Raw genomic sequence first — 21,495 nt, forward strand, 5'->3', positions numbered from 1 at the left:
AACATCTCCTGTTTACCCTCATGCTGGAGGGTCACACTTGGCCCGCAGCCCAAGACCCAGGGGAGGCCCCTCGTTATTTCCAAGCCCGCCAGAACGGCAGAGGAGCAGCGGGAAGACACAAAGTCCGTGGTTTTTCTGTCCTGGCCCTCGGGTCTGGGCCCTGCAGCCCCGCTGCAGAAGCACGCGTGGAGCGGAGCCCGGGACGGCCACAGACGCCCTTCTCGAGTCCGCTGCCACCCGGACAAGCGCCAGCACCCGCTCCGCAGAGCACAACGTGTGCGCCAAGCCAGGTTACGCTCGCTCCTTCCAGCGAGGATCTCGGACGACTCCAAGCCCTGATACTTTCCGACCTACCACAGCGCACGCGGATTTTTTCTGTTTGCTTTAAAGCGAGTTCGGCCCTGCTCAGGCAGGTCCCGATGGCCATGAGTATTCCCATGGGCGCCGCGGCGCTGCCTGCCGCTGGAGGAGTTACTCCTACGCCCGGCGGCTCCCCGATCCCGAAGCCTGGCCAACCCCGCAGGAGGCTCGCCGGGCGCCCTGGCCCTGCTCACGCCACCCGAACACTTCAGCCTCTGCAGCACCAGGCTCGATTTTAACAATTGGTGTTTTATCCCTAACGAAATAACCCGTGCCCAGTGCGCAGGCAGCAGCCCCGCATCTCTGCTGCCTCTTTTCTTTTTGGGAAGGTGAGGCCGGGCAGGGGCCGAGCCCTTTGCAGCCCTGGTGCTTGCGGTGCTCCCACAGCTCTTGTGTGCGAACCGCGGCCGGGAGCGGGTGGCGGGGGTCTGAGTTCTGCTGGGATCTGCTCCCGGGCCTTCGCCCCTGTTTTACAGAGGGGGTCCCACAGAAGGGGGCGAGGTGTGACAGGGGCGAGGTGTGACAGGGGCGAGGTGTGACAGGGACGCGGCTGTGACAGGGACGCGGCTGTGACAGGAGCCTTGAGTATGGGGGCACAACCACACACCACCCAGACCCCCCCAGGCAGCGGTTAGCACCCCCCTCCCCAAACAACGTGCGCTCTCCATTTTATTTCACTCCGTTTTGTTTTATTTGTATTTTATTTTTCTATTTTTAACCAGAGAGGCAGCGGGGCCCGCCCGCGCGAGCCTCGCCCCGTCACCAAACGGCCGAAACCCGGCAAAGTTTCGCAGCGGGGCGAGGACGAAGCCGACCCCTCGGCGCCCCTCGCTGCCCCCACGGCGCCCCTCAGCCGCCGGCCGGCCCCAGCGGGCGGGCGGCGCCGTTACCGGCACCGGGGCTCCCCCCCCTCCGGCCCCCCCGGGGGCTCCCAGCCGGGCGCCGCGGCCCTGAGGCAGCGCCCGCCCCCCCCCCCTTCTCCCTCCCCTCAGCGCCCGGCGGGCGGTTTCAAGGCCCCCCTCCCTCTGTACCCTCGGCGCCGACCAATCAGCGCGCGCGGTGCGCGGCGGCCCTGCTCCTTAAAGGGCCAGCGCCCCTCGAAGGCGAGCCCACCGCGGCGGAGGAAGCGGCGCGGCGTTAGGACCCGCGCGGCGCCTCGCTCCCCCCCTCCGCGGGAGGCCGCGCGCAGGAGGGGGGGCGCGAGCGGGGGGCGTGGCCACGCGTCGCCCCGCCCCTTCCTCTCGGCGATTGGCCGCGGCGCCTGTCAGTCGGCGGGGGGGCGGCGCGCGGTGCGGCCACGTTCGGCTGCGCGGCGGCGGCGGCGGCGGCAGCGGGTGGCGGCGGAGCGGGGCGGCAGCGGCGGGGCCATGGGGGCGCGGCGGGGGCCGGCGCTCTGACAGCCCGGGGGCGGCCAGCGGCGGAGCGGGGCGGGCGCAGCGGGACCGGCAGCGGCAGCAGCAGAAGGAGGAGGAGGAGGAGAGGAGGAGGAAGGCGAGGAGGGCGGCGGCGGCCCCCGCAGCTCCGCGCCGAACATGTTCGCCAAGGGGAAGGGCTCGGCCGTGCCCTCGGACGGGCAGGCGCGGGAGAAGTAAGCGGGGCTGCGGGAGGAGGAGGAGGAGGAAGGGGGGGGGGGGGGGAGCAGGGGGCGCTGCCCGGCTCCGGCCGCGGCTTTGTGCGGGGCGGGGGCGGCGGCTGCTGCTGCTGCTGGTGGTGGCGGTGGTGGTGGTGCCCGGCCGCCCGCCCGCCCCGCCAGCCCCGTGCCCACGCTGCCGCCGCCGGGCTCTTGCAGGCTGGCCCTGTACGTCTACGAGTACCTGCTGCACGTCGGCGCCCAGAAGTCGGCGCAGACCTTCCTGTCCGAGGTGAGCCCCCCCGCCGCCCTTTGTGCTCCGCCGCCCGGCCTCCATCTTGTGCGGGCGGCGGCCCGGGGGGGGGGTCCCCGTGTGTGTATCCCCCTTCCCCCCCCCCCCCCCGGTCCCTTCTTCCCTTCCCGTCCCCAGCCCGCCGGGCTCTCGCCCACTCGCGGCCTCTCGCCCCGCAGATCCGGTGGGAGAAGAACATCACGCTGGGCGAGCCCCCCGGCTTCCTGCACTCCTGGTGGTGGTAAGTGCGCCCCTCCGGCCCGCCTGGGGTCCCCGTGGTCTGGGGGGGGAGGGAGGGGTTGACTCGGGAGGAGCAGGGAGGGGGTAGCCCCTGGGGGGTGGCGGTGGGGTGGGGAGCACGGCGCGGGGAGCTGGGTTTGGGTGGTGGGGCTGGGGGAGCGCCCCTGCGGCTGGTTCCCACCCGCTGCGTTACCCACGTGTGGTCCCGCGAGGCTCGGTGGGCCCCAAAAAACATGAGGTCTTGATTTTGGGGTGCCCGGTCCCCCCAACTGGGGTGGGAGATGCTCACCGAGTGCGCCGGGCAGTTGGCGGAGGCGTTGGCGGTAACCGGAGCTTCTCGTGCTTTTTGTGCCGTGCAGCGTGTTTTGGGACCTTTACTGTGCAGCTCCCGAAAGGCGAGACACTTGCGAACATTCAAGTGAAGCAAAAGCCTTTCATGACTATGTGAGTAACAAGTTTCTAATCCTCGCGGTAATTATAGAGTTGGGGAGCTCGGGCTTCTTCAGCGCGCCGAGAGCGAACGTAACCAACTGGCAAAAGCGTGTTTTTAACCAACAGCGTTCTGATTTGACTGCACAGTATTTCATAATGTTGCAATTATGTAAATGAGCCCAGATACTTATCTTAAGCACTTAAAGGCGTTCAGGCTACTGGTAGAATTAAGCAGTTTGGCATGGCAATGGGCAACAAAGCGTTTGCTGTGACCGCCGTGGAGGATCGATGGCGATGGGTTGCGTGCCGAGGACATCTCGCTGGCGAGCCCCAGCGCGTGGGCAGGCGTTGGGGCGCAGCTGGGAGGCGGGGAGGGAGAGGGGGGGGATTCCCCAAAATGCCATCCCCCGTCTTCAGCCTCCGAAAACCTCGCCGCCTTTGGCGAGGCTTGGGGCTGCCTTGGTTGGCTGGGGATCCTCCCCCAGAAGCGGCGGCGGGGAGGTAGGCGCGAGCTGCTGGTGATGGTGCAGACCTGCCCTCTTCCCTCTGCGGTCGGCGGTGGTTTTTTCGCCTGTTGGTGCCGTGGGCTTCTGGTCCTTGTGCAAAACGTGGAGCAGAACGCTTTGAGGAGCCACCGCTGTGGTGCTGCTGGACCTGCTTTGCCACGAGTCCGCTTGCTTGGTGCGCGCAGGAGCAAACCTAGAGGTGCCACAGCTCGCTGCTCTCCAGCCCGGTGGCTCTGGAGACCCCGTTCCAACCACTGCCCTGGGCGTGCGGGTCCTCGGGTGTTTGGTGACAGCAGACCGCGGGTTGTCCTCTGCAGAGGTCTTGGTGGAAGCCAGCAGATGCTCCTCCTCGCCTGGGATGCTCGGGGCCGAGGTGCTGCGCTCCCGAAAGCGTCCTCGTCCCGCGGGCGCGGGGCTTGTTGGCGCTGGATGCGGTGGGAGCAGGGTGGGCTGCCCGCTCCCGTCCTGCTGAAGTCGCCCAGATCCGCAGCGCTGATCTGCAGCAGGGAGGAATTTGAATCAAAGGATTAGTCACCTGGCTGTGGGCTTGGACTGGAGTCAAGCGAGTTGAAATTGTGTAGCAGGAGCTGTTTTTGTCTGCTCCTGGGAGCCTATGGTATGGAAACCATTTTTCCTCCCTTCCCCGGTCTCTCGTTGCCTCGACATGCCTGGGTTGAGCCGCCGGGAGATGTGCGAGGTTTGGCTGGGAGCAGCGCGGGGACCTCCACGCGGCTCCTCCCGCACGGGGAGCAGAGCCCAGCGGCGCGTCCCTTCTCCTGAGCCGAACCGAGCCCGCGTCCTTCCCCTCGAGGCGCCCAGGATGTGGTGGCGTGGCTGAGCCCACGTGGGGACGGGTGGCTTGGTTGTCCCCTGGGGGAGCCGCTCCGGGTCTGTGCTGGGTGTCCATCCGTCCGTCCGTCCCGCGGCCATCCCCCACCGCTCAGCCCCTGGCTGCGCCGCTTCCTGCGTAGCTGGTTTTTATTTACTGGGTCAGATTAAAATTTTGAACTCCTGAACCGGGGGTGAGGGCGAGCTGACAACCCGGGGTTTGTCAGCAAATCCATCAGTGCCCGGCTCTGCTGCTCAGTCCTCTGCTGGGCGCCGCCTGCCGCTTGCCCCTCGCGTGTTTGGGGCCAAATCCTGCCGCTTCGGGGCCTGGCGGGCAGGGAGGCGGGACGGGGCTGAACACAGGCCTTCAGGTAAGGAGATCCGCAGGTAAAGATGCCGTCAGCGGCTAAGGCATGGTAACGCTACGTTCGCAGCAGCCTTCTAATAATATCCGAGGATTTAGTGTGTTTAGAGAAATTAATCTTTTTTAGCTTGGTAATAATTCTAACAATAGGCACGAGTGCATTAGATGATTCGCATAAACTTCTTTAATACACGTTGCCGTGAGCTTACGGGGCAGAGGCACAATCCTGATTGGTTTTAATTCTCGCTGTAAGGCGGTTTTGTAACAGCCCTGAGTGCTTTACCTTTTGGGTTTCCCTGCGAAGGCTCGTAAGGAGATTTTCAGCCCTCTGTTGGCTTCCCTGCACCGGTTTTTTTGTTCTGGTGGGCCCGGTTTTGGCCCTAAAACGGGTGCTTGCTGCCGGCTGCCTGGCTGGGGATGCTCGCGGCGCTTTCCGAGTGTACTTTGCAGGGCAGGGACCTGCCCGGCTAAAACTTAAATATTGACCGAGGACAGGAACCAGCTGATAAACGGTGCGTGTGAATAGCGCCTTGTTTTTAGGGTGCCGGCACCGCAGGGCTGAGCCGCGCACCCGGGCGCATCCCGCGCGGGGTGGGGGAGCACCTCAGCAGCCGCCAACCCCAAAAACACACCGGCGGGCGCGCGACAGCTCAAAAGCGATGCCGGGCCTCCTGCGAGCCCCAGGCTGGGTGGACCAGTGAGTAATTTCATCTGTTGGTTGTGGTTAAAAATATCCCGATACAGGCCTTGCCCCAGATTCGGGGGAGATGGCGTTGAAACGTGGCCAAGCGCAGAGCTGGCTGCGCAGCGGTCGCCCGGTTTGCGCGCGTGGAGTGCGGTGTTTGCTTCCCAAAAGGCGACGTGTTTGCTGTGCCCCCGTGAGTGCGAGGCAGGGGGGTGCCCCGAGGCCCCGGCTCCCCAAAAAGAGCCCCGGGAGAGGCGGGGTGCGGCGCTGGGGGGCACGGGGAGCCCCGGTTTGGAGAGGTGCGGGGAGCGGCGCGCTTCGTTAGCGGGGTGTTAACCGTGGGATTTGCATGCTGTGTGATTCCCATTTCATTTCCCAGCGTAACTATACGGAAACTGTTAGGAGCAGCAGGACAAATTACTAATTTCCCCCTCCAGTTTTTAATATTTAATTCTTTTTCTTGGGGGGTGAAAAAAAAAAAAAGCCAAAACCGAGGCTGTCCCTCCCTTTTGGGGCCGCTCCTTGGCTGCTGTGGCGGAGGAGCTCTGCTTTCCCTGTTTCCTCCCAAGGTGGGACGTCGGGGCGCCGCGCAGGCACGCTGGTTGCTGGGAGAGCTGTGTCCCGCTGGGATTTGGGTCTGTGCAGGCGGGAGGGACCCGGCGGTTTTGTCCCCAGACGCAGCTACCGAGTCGTGTTGGTAGGTTCTCACCAGTCAGCCTCTTCCACCGCCTGTGCCAGAGGAGAACACCCAGAAGTTAAAATGCTGGGGGCCCCTACAGCTGCGTGCACCCGCCGATCCCCAGCCGACTCCTACAGCTGGACCTGCTTTAAGGGCTTCCCTTGACCCGCAGCGATTGATTTAGGGGTGTTTTTTATCGTGTTCTTACCCAACTGGGCAGGTTTCTGCTCCCGTCCTCAAGCCCTGGAGCTGGTGGGGGGGGTGCTCGGGGGGACATGCGGCCCAGCTCTGCCTCCCCACCGCCCCGGGGGCGCAGCGCGGTGCCCGCTCGCTCCGTGCCGGCCTGACGGGGGATTTCAGCCCCCGCCTTATCTCGGAATTGGCCGATTGATGGTTGCAGTTCAGCGTTTCAACATGGTGAAAGCCAATACAATTTGAGTTAGCGGTGATGACTGCCAGTTTAAATACCGCAGTGAATTTCTGTCAAAGAGCTAATACACAGAAAGGGGAATTGCAGAAAACTTGATCACCAGAACCACTTCAGTCGATTTTGGCCTCCAGCTACAGAAAATGAACTTAAATCTAGTTGACTGTTGCTACATACTTTTTGTGGTATTGCTCTGCCTGCGCAGCCAACTTGGAGGGGAGCTCGGAGGAGAGGAGGATCAGGATGGTGCTCGGCTGCCAGAGCCCTTTTGCTCCATCCTTCCTCCCCTCTGCTCCCCCCAGCTCCCCCCCAGCAAAACCCGCGCTCGCGAGCGTTTGGAACCACGTTGGCTTCGCCCCGAAAGATTTACAGACCAGCGGCTTCGGGTTGCTTTTAGGCGTATGCAGCGTGCTTGTTAGAGGGGGGCATTGATTTATTTTATTCTTTAACCTCAGGAAACCGATGCAGTTCTTCCTATAGAACTTTTCCTGTCTGGAAGGATGCTCTGGCGCAGCAGTGGGTGGCTGCAGCCGGGGAGGTTGTGATCGGTCCCAGAGATGATGGGGAGCTTGGTGTCAGCGCCTGGCTGGGGGACAGCCGGCGCTCCTCCTTTTTTCCCCCAACATCTGGAACCTTTCCCGTCGGATTCGGATCTCAGCAAGCAGGTTTCGGAAGTCGCTGAAGCCAGAGGGATGTGACAGCCGGTACAGAGGGAGCCGGGGTGGGATGGCCACCAGGAAGGATGCTGGGCCGTCAGCAGCGGCTCTGAACCCCAAGCTTCCCCTGGCTGGAGGAGATGCCTCCCAGCTGTGCCCAGGAGGCAACACGCACAAAAGGGTGGTCCTGTTCAAGCCGTTTGCCAGCCCCTCTCTGCCTCTGGCACCGTCCCCGGGCTGTGGGGAAGCTCCCTCCTTCGTCACAGCACTTTTTGTCCGGTGCTGGGCGTTAGCACAGCTGGGCGCTCCCAGGGGTGCGCGCGGGCGGCGCAGCGTGGCACCTCGGCAGGCGGGACAGCACGTGGGAGCCCTCCTGGGAGCCGATGCCCTACATGTGTGCAGGGGGGTTGGCGCGGCGTCGCCTCCCCCAGCTCGGGTTTTCTGGCAGCTCCAGGACCGCCGAAGGCTGGTGCTCCGAGCCCCTGAGGCTTCGTGGCTGCGGGACCAGCGGGGTGGAGGCGGTGGTCCCCGGGTACATCCGCAGCGTGCTCTTCGGAGCCGATTTAAAAGGTGTTTCAGGGGAGAGCTGGTGCTTTGGGGCCAGGCCTGGCGCGGTGCGGGGATGTGGGTCGGGCACAGCTCTGTGCGGGCCCTGCCAGCCCCCACGGGCGTCGCTGGAGCCCCGGGCAGCGACTGCACAGCTCCGGCCCCTCTCGGCACAGCTGGGCCGTATCCAGACCCGCTCTGCAGGGACAGGGATCCCCACAGGTAACCGGAGAGAGGAGTTTCCTCCAGGAGTGGCAGGCTGCCAGGAACAGCTGCAAAACTCCAAATCGCTTCAAAAAAAAAAAAGGGAAAAACAGAGAAATTCCCTCTCCCAGCAGCGTGCTGGGTTCAGTCTCCCCTCCTTCTCCGGGGACAGGTACGGGTTTGCCCCCGCTGCACGCGAGCACCCCTGCCAACCCTGCCTTTCCCGGAGCTCTGTGCGAAGCTGGATTTCTATTTATTTTTTACTTTTTTAAACAGCATCAGTGGTTGGTGCAGAGCAACCTCTACTTTTGCACTTTTTGCGGCGCAGGGCGGCAGAAACACGCGGTTTCGGAGCGCTGTCTTCCTGGAGCTGCTATTGATGGAAAAGCCAAGTGTGCTAAACTCGAGGTCAGAGCAGGGAGCTTATGTCTTAGTCTTTGACTGGGGAGCCTAAATATTTATCCTGTTCTGTCCCTAATGAAAACAAATTGTCAACAGTTGTTCAGTAACTGACTAAATTAAAATCTGTAATTAGTCAATTAGATTAAAGAGTTGGCACAACCTGATTGTATCATGCTGGTTAGGTTATTAAGAGAAAGGGTGTGATTTTTAATTACTGAATGCTAATTTTGACAGTTTCAAATGGAAACAGACGTTTCCCCCCCTCCACTCGGAGTGCCTCTGTAAAAGTAAGGCACTGGAATGTATTTTATGTCAACAAATGGTGTGAAGATGCAAAGTTTCTCCGGCTTGAATCCACCAGGGATTTCCACCGAAAAGTGGGGGCGGGATGGGGAAGAGAGGAAGCTGCCCAAGCCGGTGGGGGGTTTTGATTCTGCTTGGCGAGGGGAGGCTGGGTGGGTTTGGAGAGGGGAGGCTCCGGGTGCCTCCTGGGGGGGGCACGGGCGCCCCCACGACTGGGCTGCGGCGCTCGTGCTGCTCCGTGTCTCCGCCAGAGCCAGCCTCGAGCAAAGTGATGGGTGGCGAGGAGATGCAACAGAGTCTTTTTGTGTGTGTGTGTGCGTGCTTCTTTTTTTTTTGTTTTGCTTTTAACCACCCGGCACCGCGATAGAGGCTGGCTCCGGTGGAGGCGAAGCCCACGAGGAGGAGGAGGAGGAGAGGAGGAAGGCCGCGCGGGGGCCAGCGTGGTGGCTGCGTGCGCTCCCATTGTCTGCCCCGGAGCCGCAGCCACGTGCGAGGGGACCCGCGTGCCGCGGCCCCCGGCTCCGTGCCGCCCTCCCCGCGGCAGGGGGGGGGGCCCGGCCCCCGGCAGATTTGTGGCTCTGGGTAAACAGCGGGCTCGTAAACCTTCCCCTCGCTTCCTTCCTGGGGTCCTCGCGCAGGAACAAAGGCGGCGGGGGCGAGGGTGCGCGAGGCACCTCGGCTCCTCGTGGGGAGGGGGCAGAGCCCCCCCGTCGCTGCCGTGGGGAGGTGCGGGAGGTCGGCTCGGCGCGTATTGGGTACGAGTGAGGCTTTCCTGTTCCCCTGATCATTTCCTTCCTCACCTTGGAAACTTGGATTTTCTCCTACCTTTTGTTCCATATTTTCTCTTTTTAAAGCAGCCCCTGGCTCTATTGGAAACAGCTGCCGCGCCGCTGCTGGGAGCTGGGGCCGTGCTTGGGCTCTTTCTCCTCCTTAATCCTGCTCCCCGCTCTGCCGGCGGCCCTCACCAAATCAAATGGCAGCCGGTCGCACAAACCCCTCGCTTGTGCAGGGGCAGGAGGTGCCAGCTTCGGCGCGCCCCGTCCCGCTCCAGCCCAGCCTTCTCCCCGCTCCGGTGCTGCTGAGCGTCGTGCGGGCACCTCTGTGGGGACAGGTCCCTGGGGTGGGGGTGGTTTTGGGGTGCCCAGCCCTGCCCTGAGCCCTTCCCCGTGCCACCGGCGTGGCAAAAGCCGTGCCCGAGGCTGGGCTGACGCACGTGGCGCGGTCTTGTCAGGGAGGAGGCACCGCACCGGCGGTGGGAGACGGGGTGCCCGGGGGGAGTCTGGCTGCTGGAAAAAAAAAATAATAAAAAAATATATATATATAAATATCCCATCCTGCACGCCCCGGGGAGACAGTGCTAATTGGGTTTCGTGTTTCCAGGCCACGGGAAGGGTTGGCGCAGCCACCGCCGAGCATCTCCCGGGGCGGTGCCGGCGGGCTCCCCTCGCGGGACGGGGCTGCCGGCGGGTGCTGGGCGCTGCGGGCACCGCCTCGGGGGGCCGGGGCAGCCCCCTCGCCCCCAGTTGGGGTTGTGGGGGGGGGGCCCCAAAAGGGCGCTGGGGGGCCGTGCCAGGAGGAAACGGCTCCTTCCTCTGCAGAGCAGCCCCGGGCTGCTGGGGGGAGAGAGAAAACGGCTCTTCTGCGAGTAAACAAATACCGCCCCGCGGGCTCGGTTGGGGCTGGGTTTTTTGTTGTTTTTTTTTTTTTTTTGCCTTTTTTTTTTTTTTTCCCTTTCGAAACTCCTGCTCGTGGCCGCAAGCGCCGGTGCCGGGGCTGTTTGCTGAAGGGGTTGGTGCCAGGAGCCGAGTTCAAAGCTTACAGCCGGGGGGGGGGGGGGGGGATTTCCAAAACACGGGGTGGGCGCCCGGCTGCTTCCCCTGCGTGCCGCGAGGCCGTGCCCGTGTCCCTGGGGGGCACGGAGGGGACACGGGGCGGTGTCGGGGGGCTCGGGCAGCAGCGGGGTGCTGCTGGCCTGCTCTGAGGGATGCTGTTACGGTCAATTTAATTTTTTTCCTGAGGAGAAATGCCCGCTCCTGCTGTGTGCACAGGGGCTGCTGGTGTCAGAATTAAGCTATTGCGTGTGTGTGTGTATAAACGCACACAGATATATATATATTTATGTGTCTGTGCGTACGTGGGGCCTGCCGCCGGGGCAGCAGTGCCCAGCTGCGCGGGGTGGCCTGGCGGCGAGGCCCCGGCCTGAGGCGCAAGCCGCCTCCACCCCTGCCTCGTGGAAACGGCCGTGGCGGGACACGGTGTCGTGTAAAATTAATGCCTGTCCCCGCCGGTACCTGCGGGGCCCCGGCTCAGGCAAAGCGCCCCCGTCCCCAAGCTGGGGGAGCGACACCGGGGCCCCCGCTGGCGCTTTTACCGTTCCCCCCCCCCCCCCCCCCCCCCCACCCTTCTCCGCTCTCTCTGCCTCCCTGACAGGCTCAGTCACAACAGCAATTTGGGTGTTTTGACTTTTTTTATTTTTTTTCCTGTGCCGTTGGCAGGGTAACAGCGAGGAGGCTCCGTGCGTGGGGCCGGGGGGCCCTCGGTCGGGACCCTCCGTGCCACTGTTGTGTCCCCCCCCGGCCCCAGCTGCAAGTAGGGGTCTGTCAGTCTGCCTGCGGCCCCTGTCCTTTGTCACAGCCCCACAGGCGCCCCAGGGCGGGGGGAGGAAGGGGCAGGAGCCCCCTAGGCACAGCGGGGGCACGTTTACCCTGTGCCCATCCCTTTTTTTGGGTCTGGGGGCATCCCGGAGCCCCCCGGCCGCAGGGACTAACGCCCCACGGCGCTGCGTGAGGCCCTGTCGCCGCAGCCTGCGGTGTCAAGATAAAGTCCAAAGGAAGACCTCTGGCTGTGTCTTAAGCTAACATTTTTCTTTCTAATTTTTTTTTTTTTAATGTTTCTGCATAAACCCTTAAACATTTGATCTCGAGCGTCTCTCCTCCCAGGGTGCAGCAGCTTTCTGTAGTGAAAATGAGCTCTTGCTGCCCGGCCTGGCCGCCTCTCGCAGCTGCTGGGTGGTTTGTTTTATTATTATTATTTTTTTTCCGTCCGTTTCTCCCCCGGTTCTCAACCAACCACGCCAGGCTGAGCTCACACCTAATTGCTAATTTTTTTGGGGGGGATTCAAAGAAGCTTCCAAAGCGAAGGGTGCACTGCAGCAGCTCCAGCACAGGAGACGTGCCCCGCAGGGAGGCACGAGCCCTCCGGCCGCGGCGTGACGCTGATGTTTGTTCCCCAAAAAAAAAAAGAGTGCAAATCCCCCGCGCTTGCTGCGGTTTGATCCCGCACCCCTCTGCCGCCGCACACCCTGGGGTGAGCTGCCTGCAGGAGCCTGGTTTTGCAGCTCTGCTTCGGGCTAGGCAAGAATGGGGAGGTTGGTGGCGGTGGTTATTTTTTTGGTGGTGGTTTTTTTTTTGCCTATAAAAGGCTGCGTGCGCGGGGGAAGAAGGGGCAGGGCGCTTCCTCGTGGGCTCCTGCTTGCGCCGGGCCCGGCAGGTCGGGCAGCAGCAGGGCGCCATGCTCGCCGTGGGCACGGCCTGGGCCCCCTGGCAGGGTATGAATCACGCCCGTCCTTCTCCATGGATTTTTCCTTTTGCCCAGCGATGTTCGTGGATGTCTCAGCCCTGCCCTGGCTGGAGGGCAGAGGCAAGTCCTCCCGGTGCTGCCGGGCTGCTCAGCACCGGCGTTGCTCTGGCTTTCTGCGGCCGCCCTCGTGTTTTGCCCCCGTTGCCGGCGGCTCCTGCGTGCCCGGGGGAGGAGAGCGGCGGCTCGGGGAGCGTGCGAGCTCCTTCCCAAAGGAGCGGCCTAGGGCTGCGTCCCGGGGTCATCGCAGCTATCGCAGCAGGGGACTTTCTTCCACCTCCGGGCACAGCAGGCTCAAGGCACGGCCTGGAAGGCGTGTTTGATTTGGGAAGACCCTGCTGAACCGGGGCTGGCGTAGCGCAGCTTGCCCGGGGACGCGTGCTGCCAGGCTCTTGGTCACCAGCCACGTGCTTGCGTGGGGACGGCTGGGGCTGGAAGCAGGAGCTCCTGGGAAACTGATGGCCCACGCTGCTCCAAGGCATCTTCAGCCTGGTCCAAGGGCAATTCTCCATGAAAAAAAAAACAATTGCTGTTTTGTTCTGTCCTGGACGTGGCCGTGCCGACGATGCCCAGGTGCTTCAGGCCTTTGCTGTTCTCCTCTCGGAGAAGGAGGTCCGAGATGGGGCTCTTTTCCTCGTTAAAAACACATTTGTTTGGTTGTCCCGGAGCCCTTCTGGGTGTCATGGCATGTCCTGACAGCTTGTCTGTCCTTACCTGCAGTCATCAAGGAGTTTTCAACATGACTTATATAAAGCCTTTGTACTTGGATTGCTCCACCGTGCTGCACAATGGGTTCTTTGTCATCGTGCCAGCTAATTAATTTTAACTTTCACTGTTGCTTCAACATGGTACGCCGTCCGCCTGGTCCATTTGAAGCTTCCCCCCCCCAACCTTAAGCGTTCTCCAGCTCTCGCAGCAGCTCGACTTGTTGCTGAGGAGGAGCGAAGCCAGCTGGCCCCGCCGGTGCTCGCCTCCTGCAGAAGGAGCTGCCCTGGCGCGCGCATCGGCTGGGGGCTGAGGGGAGGGGTGAGGAAAGCCATTAGGAGGCTGTGCTGAAAGTAAGTTTTCTCCAGTGGCTTATTTCTCCCGGCTGGCAGCCGGAGGTCCCCACGGACAGCATCCTCTGATGGAAATAACAGGTTTTCGCTCCCCGCCTGCTGACTGGCGTCGCGAGGGCCCGGAGAGGCGAGCGCGCTGCGTGCGTCCTCAGGACAGAAGCCCGGGCACGTCACCCCAACAGGGAGCTCGTGCTGGGCGACGTGGGCGCAGTTGGATGTAACCCCCGTTATTTCTGGGGGGCTGGGATCTGTGTGCGCGCCGGAAAACGGGCGTTTTCCTCCTGGATCCCGCGCGCCAACGTCCGCTCCCCCCGCGCTGACACCGAGCTGGGCGCCGCGGCGTCCGCGTCCCGTGGTCCTCGCCCAGCCGACGGGAGAGGCTCGCGCCACCGGGAGGGATGGGGACGCTTCAGGTGCATTTTCTTGGTGCTGCCCTCTGGTCCCTCCTGGTCCTTCTCGGGGTACGAGGTGCCAGCTTGGTGTCCCCGGCCTCGTCGGTCGTGCCCGGGCTGTGGCACAGGCCGGGCGCGTGCGGGCGACCCCGGGCATTGTCTTCCCTCCGCGCGGGGAGGAGGGATCGAGGCCTTTGCATGCATAAACATGAACTTAATTTGAACTGATGGGTTTTGTCTGCGCGTCGCCCGGCTGCGCCGCGGCGGAGGGGAGCTCCCCTCGGCTCAGGGTGGGAACGGTGGCGGGTCAAGGAATATGAAATTGATGCCTTTGTGTTTAATCTGGTTATAAGGACAGCTATTAGAGATAATGAATTTTGCCTGTCCCCATCGTTGTAATACAAGAACCTAGATGTCTTTCAACACGGGGAAGGTCACTCCTCTTTATTTCTGGTTGTAAATTTTGCCGGTTACAGATGTTTGGGGTTGATATGCAGAGCTAATCGCGTTCCTCCGCGGGCCGGTTGGCGAGGTGCGGGGCAGGAGGGGAGCACCTGCAGTGCGTGGGAGCCCTTCGCAAGGGCGGCCTGGCCACCAGCAGAGCAGGTTTTGCATGGACCCTTGCAGCTCCTATTATTATTATTATTATTATTATTTATTTACTGGGGCCGGTGGGAAGAAGCGAAGTGTGCGTTGTCCTGGGGCTGTGAGCACGGGGCCCTGGCAGCGGCTGGGGTCCCGGATTCCCAGCGCCGACCTCGCGCCGCGCGGTTTTGAGGAGGTTCTGCGGGGATCTCCGTGCTGGCTGTGCCTGCCCTGACCTGAGGGTGGGAAGGGGGACGAAGGAAAGAGGGCCCTGTGCTGCTACAGCACGTGGCTGCAGCGGGCGGCGCGAAGCCCGGTGACCGTCAAAGCGTTGACGCCCGCAGCGGGGCAGAGCCGGAAACCCACGCGGAACCGGCGGCGAAGCAGCTCCCGGCGATCGCACGGTTAATTTTTTCCGTCGAGCAGCTTCTGCTCCTGGTGCCAGCGGCGGCTTTGCCTTTCCGAAGGAGACTCCAGGAACAGGGAGACTCCAGCCCCAGGAACGGGGCGCAGAGCAGATGCTGGGGGGGCGGCTCCCCGCGGGGTCGTGCCGGGGCCGTATCCGCGGCAGGTCGGGCGTGCGGCCCGCCGATAAGCCCCCGGCACTGCTCCCCTCCTTATCCCCGCGTCTCCGCGAGCGCACCCGGGGCCTGGAGGCGGCCGGGCTGCGTCTGCCTGCCCTTTCTTACATCCAGAAGGCAGCAGCACGTGCTCCTCTGCCTCCCCGGCCCCGCTTCCCTCCTCTCCTCCAGGCATGTCTCCCCCCCGCGCTCCTGATTTATGCTGCTCCACATTTTCTCCTCGTTTCCATGCCTTTTTCTCCCCTCCCTGTTGTTGTTTCCCCTCTCCTCGTGCTGCCTGGGCATTGCCTGGCTCCTTTTTTTTCATCGTCGTTCGCAGGCTCCCCCGTTTTCCCAGATGGGTGCAGCGTTCGGGGCTCCCCGTTTTCGTGCATTCACCGTGGATTTTTATCCTCCCTCCTGGGACCAGGACCCAGGCAGGCTGGGAAGCCGTGAAATTCTCCGGGGTGCTTCAACTTCGCTCCTCTCGCCGAGCAAGAAAACACCCCCGGCGCACAGCTTGCCGGTTCCCCCTCCCTTCACACCACTAACGCACGCGAGGTCCCTTTTCCCCGCAGCGGGATGAATTCCTGGAAAGCCTCACCTGCTCCCAAACCCCCCCCCCCGGCTGACAAAACCACCCGGCTTTGCCCTCGCTCAGGGGGGTGGCAGCGAGGGGGCTGCTCCAAACCTCGCCGGCTGCTCGGCGGGGAGGGGACCCGGTCCCGGGGCGCAGCGCCGGCCATCTGTCCCCTTCCTCCCCTCGCCTTCGGGGCCACCGGGGGTAGTAAAACTTCTTTTTTTTTTTCCCTCTTTTTTTTTTTTTTTTGCTTTGTTTGTCCCCGTTTCATATGCGCAACCCGACTTTTTTTTTTTTTTTTTTTTTCATTGCCTTGCCAGGCACATAGAAAGTTTGCCGGGTTTCGCCTGCGCGTGCATACGCTGAATAATTTTATTAGCCGCCTGGAAGGGAGCCAGGGCGGCGTGCAGCGAGCAGGGAGCCTTCCTGGGCGCCTCGCCTCTCGCTTCGTTTTCCTCAGCCGCCCCCCGCCACGGGCCCCACCGGGTCGTGCCGCCGGCATTACCCTTTTTTGTTTTTTTTTTTAATCTTTTTTTTTTTTCTTCTCCCCCCCCCTTTTTTTTTTTCCCTTTAGCTCCCGAAAGGGTTAAAAATTATGGGGAAGTTCAGCTAGCACTTGCAAGATATGGTTGCCTTAGCAACAGGCCTCCTAATCTGGTAGGTGACCTGAGAGACTGTGGAAGATGCAGGGCTCGCTTTGGCATTTCATTATTTCATGAGGCTGCGGCTCTCCAGCTGCTTGGCTCCCAGCGCCCGGCGCCGCGGGCATTCCTCGGCACGGCCCCGGGGGCCCCGCGTCCCCCCGCACCCCCTCCGGCCCGAGCTGCCCCTGCCCTCCTCTTCTGGGTCTGTTTTTTTGGGGGAAGGTTCCCCCGCGGTTGTAGCGGGGCAGGTGGTGGCTGTGCGGCTTTGGGGTGGCGAGTTGGGCTCCCTGCCTTGCCCCCTGCTTCCTGCCGCACAAAGGGTTCGCCCCGCTCGGCGGGGCGGCGTAACGCCTGTCCCCCTTGCCTCCCCCGTCCTGCAGCTGCAAATGTTCCCGTAGCCCCCTCTGAAACCCCAATTCCCTCGTCCTGCCCCAGTCTATTCCCCCTTTTCCACCGGGAGCCGGGGCTGGAGCAAAAAAAAACCAGTGGGGCGCAAGGAGGGGGCGGGAGGAGGTGATAGGAGAGGTGGTGAGGTGAGATGGCCCCGTCCAGCAGCGATTTGGAAACGTTTTGGGGAAGAAGGGCGGGTTTTGGGGGAGCACGGACCGGGGCAGGGTTTTTGTGGCCACTCCACACTCCTGGCTTTTTTATTTTTTTCTAATGGGAACCTCCCCGGAGTCGGCTTCTCCCTGCGCCGTTCCCCTTGCCATCACGAGCACCCGCGCGAAGCTGCGGCTGCCGTCGGAACGAGGAAAGGACACCGGAAAACTCCCTCGCCCCGTTCTCGGCCTCGCCAAACCCTCGAGGCCGGGCACGTGTAGGCGTGTGCGCGCACCGGGGGAGCGCGAGCTCCACCAGCTCCTCCTTGCCGTGCGCGGAGTGGGCGCCTGGCTCCCCCCCAGCCCCTTTTGTGCCCCGCTGCCGCTGCTCGGCCGCCCCGGCAGCTGCGTGCGGACACGGGGGAGAGCTGCCTTTGTTTCTCCGCGGCTCCAGCAGAACGAGCGCCGGGCTGGGCTTGGATGGAGGTGCTGGTCTGTCAGCTCGCGGCGTTTATCCATCCCCAGACGTGACCCCAGCACGGGTTTTTGTTCCTCATAACCGAGCTCTGCGCGGAGCGCGAGCGCCGAAAGCAATCCGGTGCCCGCGATGCCCGGATTTACGGCTTCGGAGCGTGGTTGGAGGTGGCGGCTTCTGCTGGGAAGGAGGAACCTGGCCGGGAAGCGGCATCCCCGCTGGGTGCTGCGCGCTCAGGACCTGCGCAGCGTCGAAGGCGGGCGCCGGGGGGGGGGGGGGGGGGGATGCCGCAGCGTGGTCCAGGCGGCCCCCTCACGGGGCTGAGCTCACCCCGCAAGTTGTAGGGTGGAGGTGGGAAGGGCTGGGCTCCTCCCTGCTCCTTCGGTGCCGCTGGAGGCAGGGTGTGGGCGCGTGAAGGAGGGGAGCGGGGAGCACGCTGCTCCTGGAGGCGCCCGCCCCTCGGCTCGGGGCGCAGCTCCTGCGGCTCCACCTCCAGCTCGGAGAGCAAAAGCCTGTAACGGCGACCCCGGCGAGGCGCTTCCTGCCCGCGCTATCATCGCGTGGCTCGGTGGGGGCTCAGCTGCCTCCGGCAGGACGGTGCCGAGCCGCGGCACCCGCGGCGGGCAGAGCGGCACCCGGGTGGCTCCGGCCCCCGTCTCGCCCCATGCTTTCATCTCATCCGTGGTGCAGCACGGAGCCAAAACACGGCTCTCCCCCCACCCCGGGACCGTTCCCCCTGGGGCACGCCTCTTCCCAAACCCCTGCCCTCCCTGCGAGGTGCCCCTCGGCGAGCAGGGGATGAGCGATCAAACAGGAGAAAATCCAGGCAAGTGAGCAGAATCCCTAGAAAGCCCTTGTTTTGATCGCTTCATCCCTTTTCGCCTCGCTCTCCGCTTTGTGAGGCTTTCTGGGATTTGTCCCTCCCGACGGGGGGTTGCCAGCGGTCAGCCTCGCGCTTGTGGGCCACCAGCGGGTGGATGGAAGATGGGCAGCCAGCTGGCAAACGGGGGCTGCGCAGAGCGCCGTGCCCTTCGTGCTGAGGGCACCTTAACCACGGGATTATATGCGTTTTTAAACGAAAAAAAATCAAAATTCCCAGGGAAAGAAAAAAAAAAAAAGCACCACGCCGTCTCCCCCCCCGCCTCCGCCCTTGCGAGAAGCGGCTCTGTGATGGCGGCTGGGAAGCGAAACCGCAAGTGTTGCGCGTGCCATCTGCTCCGCTTGGATCGAGGGACGGTGGGAGCCCGCGCCGCCTCGCTGGGGATTTCAGCGCGCCGGGGTACGGGCGGTGCCCCCGGCACCGGCTCCTGCAGCCCCCGAGGCTCCTCGGCCCTCGGGTGCGCCCATTTGGGGCCGGCTCCCTCTTCTGCACCCCGCAGGGAAACTCCTTCCCCAGCGAGGAGAGATGTCGGGCGGTCTCCGAAGAGAAGTGTGCTTGTTTGGGGGCTCGCTGTGGGGCTGTGTCTGGGTTCCCATGCAGCCTGCTGCGTAGCCGAGCTCCCGTGGGCCCCCCGGGGCCGCCAGGGCAGTCGGTGTCCTCAGCTGCTGGGGGGCTGCAGCCTCCTGGGGAGGCTCGGGCTGGGTTTTGGGGGATCCTCCATCGGTTTGGCCAAGACGTTGTAAACATCCCCAAAATCTGTGTGTTGGGGAGGCCACCCCAAGCCGGGAGGTCGGCTCTGACTGCACGCGCGGCGGTTTTGCAGCGCGCAGTCCTGAGTCGCCCCTCGGCTCGGCTCCGCTGTGAGACTGCTGGCATTCCAGCACAATTTTTTTTAATTTTATGCCGGGGAAGGTGGTCGGAGCCGGGGGAGTCGGAGCGGGCACCCACAGCCCTTCCCCAGTGCTCGGGGCATGCTTCACCTCTGCGCCGGCTGCCTGAGCTGGCTGCAGCATCGCCCCGGCGCTTTCCTTCGCACGGCTTCGCCGGCGATATAAAAGGCAGCAGAGGAGTGGGTGGGTTGAGCGGAGGGAGAAGGAAGAAGCGCTTTCCAAACAAAACCAGAGGGCCCTTGAGGAGAACTGGGAAACCTGAGGACGCCTGAAGCCGCCGGAGAACACGCGCTGCGAGCCCAAGGCGAGCTCCCGGCGCCTCTTCCAGAGGATCTGGAGGTGCCCTGGGCTGGAGAAGGCTCTGAGCCCCCGCTCAACCCCGTGGACCCGTCCGGGAGGTTCCGTCCAGAAATCCTCCTCGCCGAGCCCCCACGTCCGTGCCGGTGCTGGCTCAGCGCCCTGCCCCGCGCCGCCTGCTTCGGGCACCGTCCCGGCGGGTGGCACCGTCCCAAAGGGCAGCCCCGGGGCGGGGGGGGGACGGCCCGAGGCGCGGCGGCTACCCCCGGGCGGGGCGCTCAGAAATTCGGTAATTGGGCTGGAACAATTATTTTTGGCTTTTGCAGAGGGAAACGCTATAAATAATCACCCTGCAAGCTCGCACGGTGACTTTGCAGCGCGCACGGGTTTTTTTTTCTTTTTGCTGCCGTCCAGCTCGCTGTTTATTGGCAGCCGGGAGTGCGACACTTTATCTCCCGAAAACGCAATTTGAATTGATTAAAGAAGCGCCCGCCATTGGCCGGAGCAGCCAAAGCCAAACTTTCTGCAGAAACGGTTGCGTTTTCTGAGAAGCTGCCCCGAGAGCGGGGGCGCGTGGTTCGGGGCGCCCGTGGGTCCTGCGGCCGCGTCCCAAAAGCGAGCCGAGAGGCGGAGGGCGCGGCGAATGTTTCGGCGGGGTTAATAAAACCCGAGGAAAACTCTGGCTGGGCAGTTTCTGCGCTCCGCTTCGTACCTCCTCGTCATCAAGGCCCCTGCAAGCGAGAGGGTTCGTGCTCGCTCCCGGCCCCGCCGGTTCGCCGGGCGCGTGGCTGGGTGGCGGCGCTGCTGTGGGCAGCGCCTGGCGGGTGCCGCGCCGGGGGAGGCAAAGGGAACAAAGCAGGAAACAAAGGACACTGTGCTGGGGATGGCCGGCCTGGAAGAGCTCACCGAAAGGCGGCGGGGAGATGGGTGCGGGGCTGCTCGGAGGAAAAGCAGGATTTGGTGGCGGTGGTGACAGCTCGGGGCGCGCTTCCGTACCTGCCCCTCTCTGACAGCAGCCCGCCCGAGCAGCCGCGGGGCCGTGAAGGCTTCCCGGCGCTGCTGAGCCGGGCTGGATTTGCACCAGAGGCTGACCTGGAGGTGAAAGTCCCCGTATCCCATTACCAATCCCGCGAGCTACCCAGTCACCCATCCTAATACGCTCTAATACACTTGGGAGCCACATCACAATGGTGCTAGCAGAAGAAAACAGCATATAGTGCACCTTCTTTTGTAAGCCCTCTGTCGCATCTAAAATAAATTTGCATCTAAATTGACAGGCTGTTTTTAATGTCTGCTGGCTATATAACGCTTAAAGGCCCAGGCTTCCCTTGGAGGTGAGCGGGGAGCGCAGCCCCCGGCCGAGTCCCCTCGGAGCAGGGGGTGACGGCGCTGCCTTCCGACTGCGCCAGCCCTGCTCTGCAGTGGGTCTGAGCAGAAACTTTGCCTTTCCTTCTTTCCTTTCCTTTTTTTTTTTTTTTTTTTAGCGTATCAGTGAGACTTGGTGACAGATCGCTGCTGGAGAGGGCGGGCGGCACGGTGCTGGCCGGGCTTTCCCCTGAGAGCCCGCTCCGTGCCCGTCTGCTCAGACCCCGACCCGTGCAACGTGTCGTGGGCGGCGGCGGGGATGGGGACGGGGAAGGGGACGGGGAGCACCACGTGGTGCACGGCTCCGCTCCTTCTGCACTTCAAAGATGCTTAACCAGAGAGAACTTCCCTTCACGTTGAGTTGATCTGGGATATCCGGCACGGCTCCTGGTAGAGGGCACTCCTCTGGCCCCCAGCACGCTCCCGTGGCTGCGTGCAGCCCGGCTTCCCAAGCCGGAGCTGGTGCCTGCTCCAGGGGCCGCGAAGCGAAGGCGTGGGGAAGGCCGCCCGGCGCCCCGGCAGCCTCGCCGTGGCAGCTTTCCTTCGCCATCCATTATTTATTCGCTTCTCTGCAAAACAAAGTCGCTGGCGTGCACTGATTCCCACGCCGGTGCCCGCTTTACAAAGGAGGTGCTGGTTTCGTTCCCGACCTTAAATACTCGAACGGAGAGGTCTTCCTCTTCTTCCTGCGAAGGGTTGCGCCGCGTTCGCTCGAGCTGGAGGGTTTTAGCGGGTGCCTTCCCCCCCGTGCCCACGGCTCAGGGCGGCGCTGCCTCGCGGCCGCGCACGCAGTGGGTCTGGGTCCCGCGGGGGGGCGGCTCTGCCCTTCTGGGGCCGTCCCAAGGGGTGCGAGAGGGCACCGAGAGCATCCCATCGGGGAAGGCCGACGGAGAAGCAGGAGCAGGAGCAGGGCCACGCGTGCTGGAAAGGAGCCGGAGCGATCGGCGGGGCCGGGAAGTTCGCGCGCCGAGCCCTGCGCGGGGAGGAGGGCGAGGGAGGAGACGGCGAGTCGGAGCCGTGTTTGTCAGGCTGGAAATAACTGTCAGCCCCATTCAATCTGTCGCCTTGTTCCCGGGGGACAATTGCAAAACAGGATTACTGGTACTTAAAAATTCATAGAAAACGTTTCTTATCACAACGTCATAATTGTTATGACTCAG

At 63.2% G+C, this 21,495-nt stretch overlaps 1 protein-coding gene across 4 annotated transcripts in view; it reads left to right on the top strand.

The window, feature by feature from the left end:
• The first annotated feature begins 1,638 nt into the window (after positions 1–1,638).
• The window catches only part of SSBP3 (single stranded DNA binding protein 3), a 52,691-nt gene continuing 32,834 nt past the window's right edge, over positions 1,639–21,495 (top strand). For all 4 annotated transcript variants that reach the window (XM_080603227.1, XM_080603230.1, XM_080603228.1 and 1 more), the window contains exons 1-4: positions 1,639–1,948; positions 2,150–2,222; positions 2,402–2,463; positions 2,822–2,906. In XM_080603227.1, the coding sequence (XP_080459353.1) occupies positions 1,893–1,948; positions 2,150–2,222; positions 2,402–2,463; positions 2,822–2,906 (276 nt within the window). In that variant the 5' untranslated portion in view covers positions 1,639–1,892. The remainder of the gene's footprint in view (positions 1,949–2,149; positions 2,223–2,401; positions 2,464–2,821; positions 2,907–21,495) is intronic.

Source organism: Anser brachyrhynchus (genome assembly GCF_964034855.1).
Source record: "Anser brachyrhynchus genome assembly, chromosome: 8".
Taxonomy (NCBI): Eukaryota; Metazoa; Chordata; class Aves; order Anseriformes; family Anatidae; genus Anser; species Anser brachyrhynchus.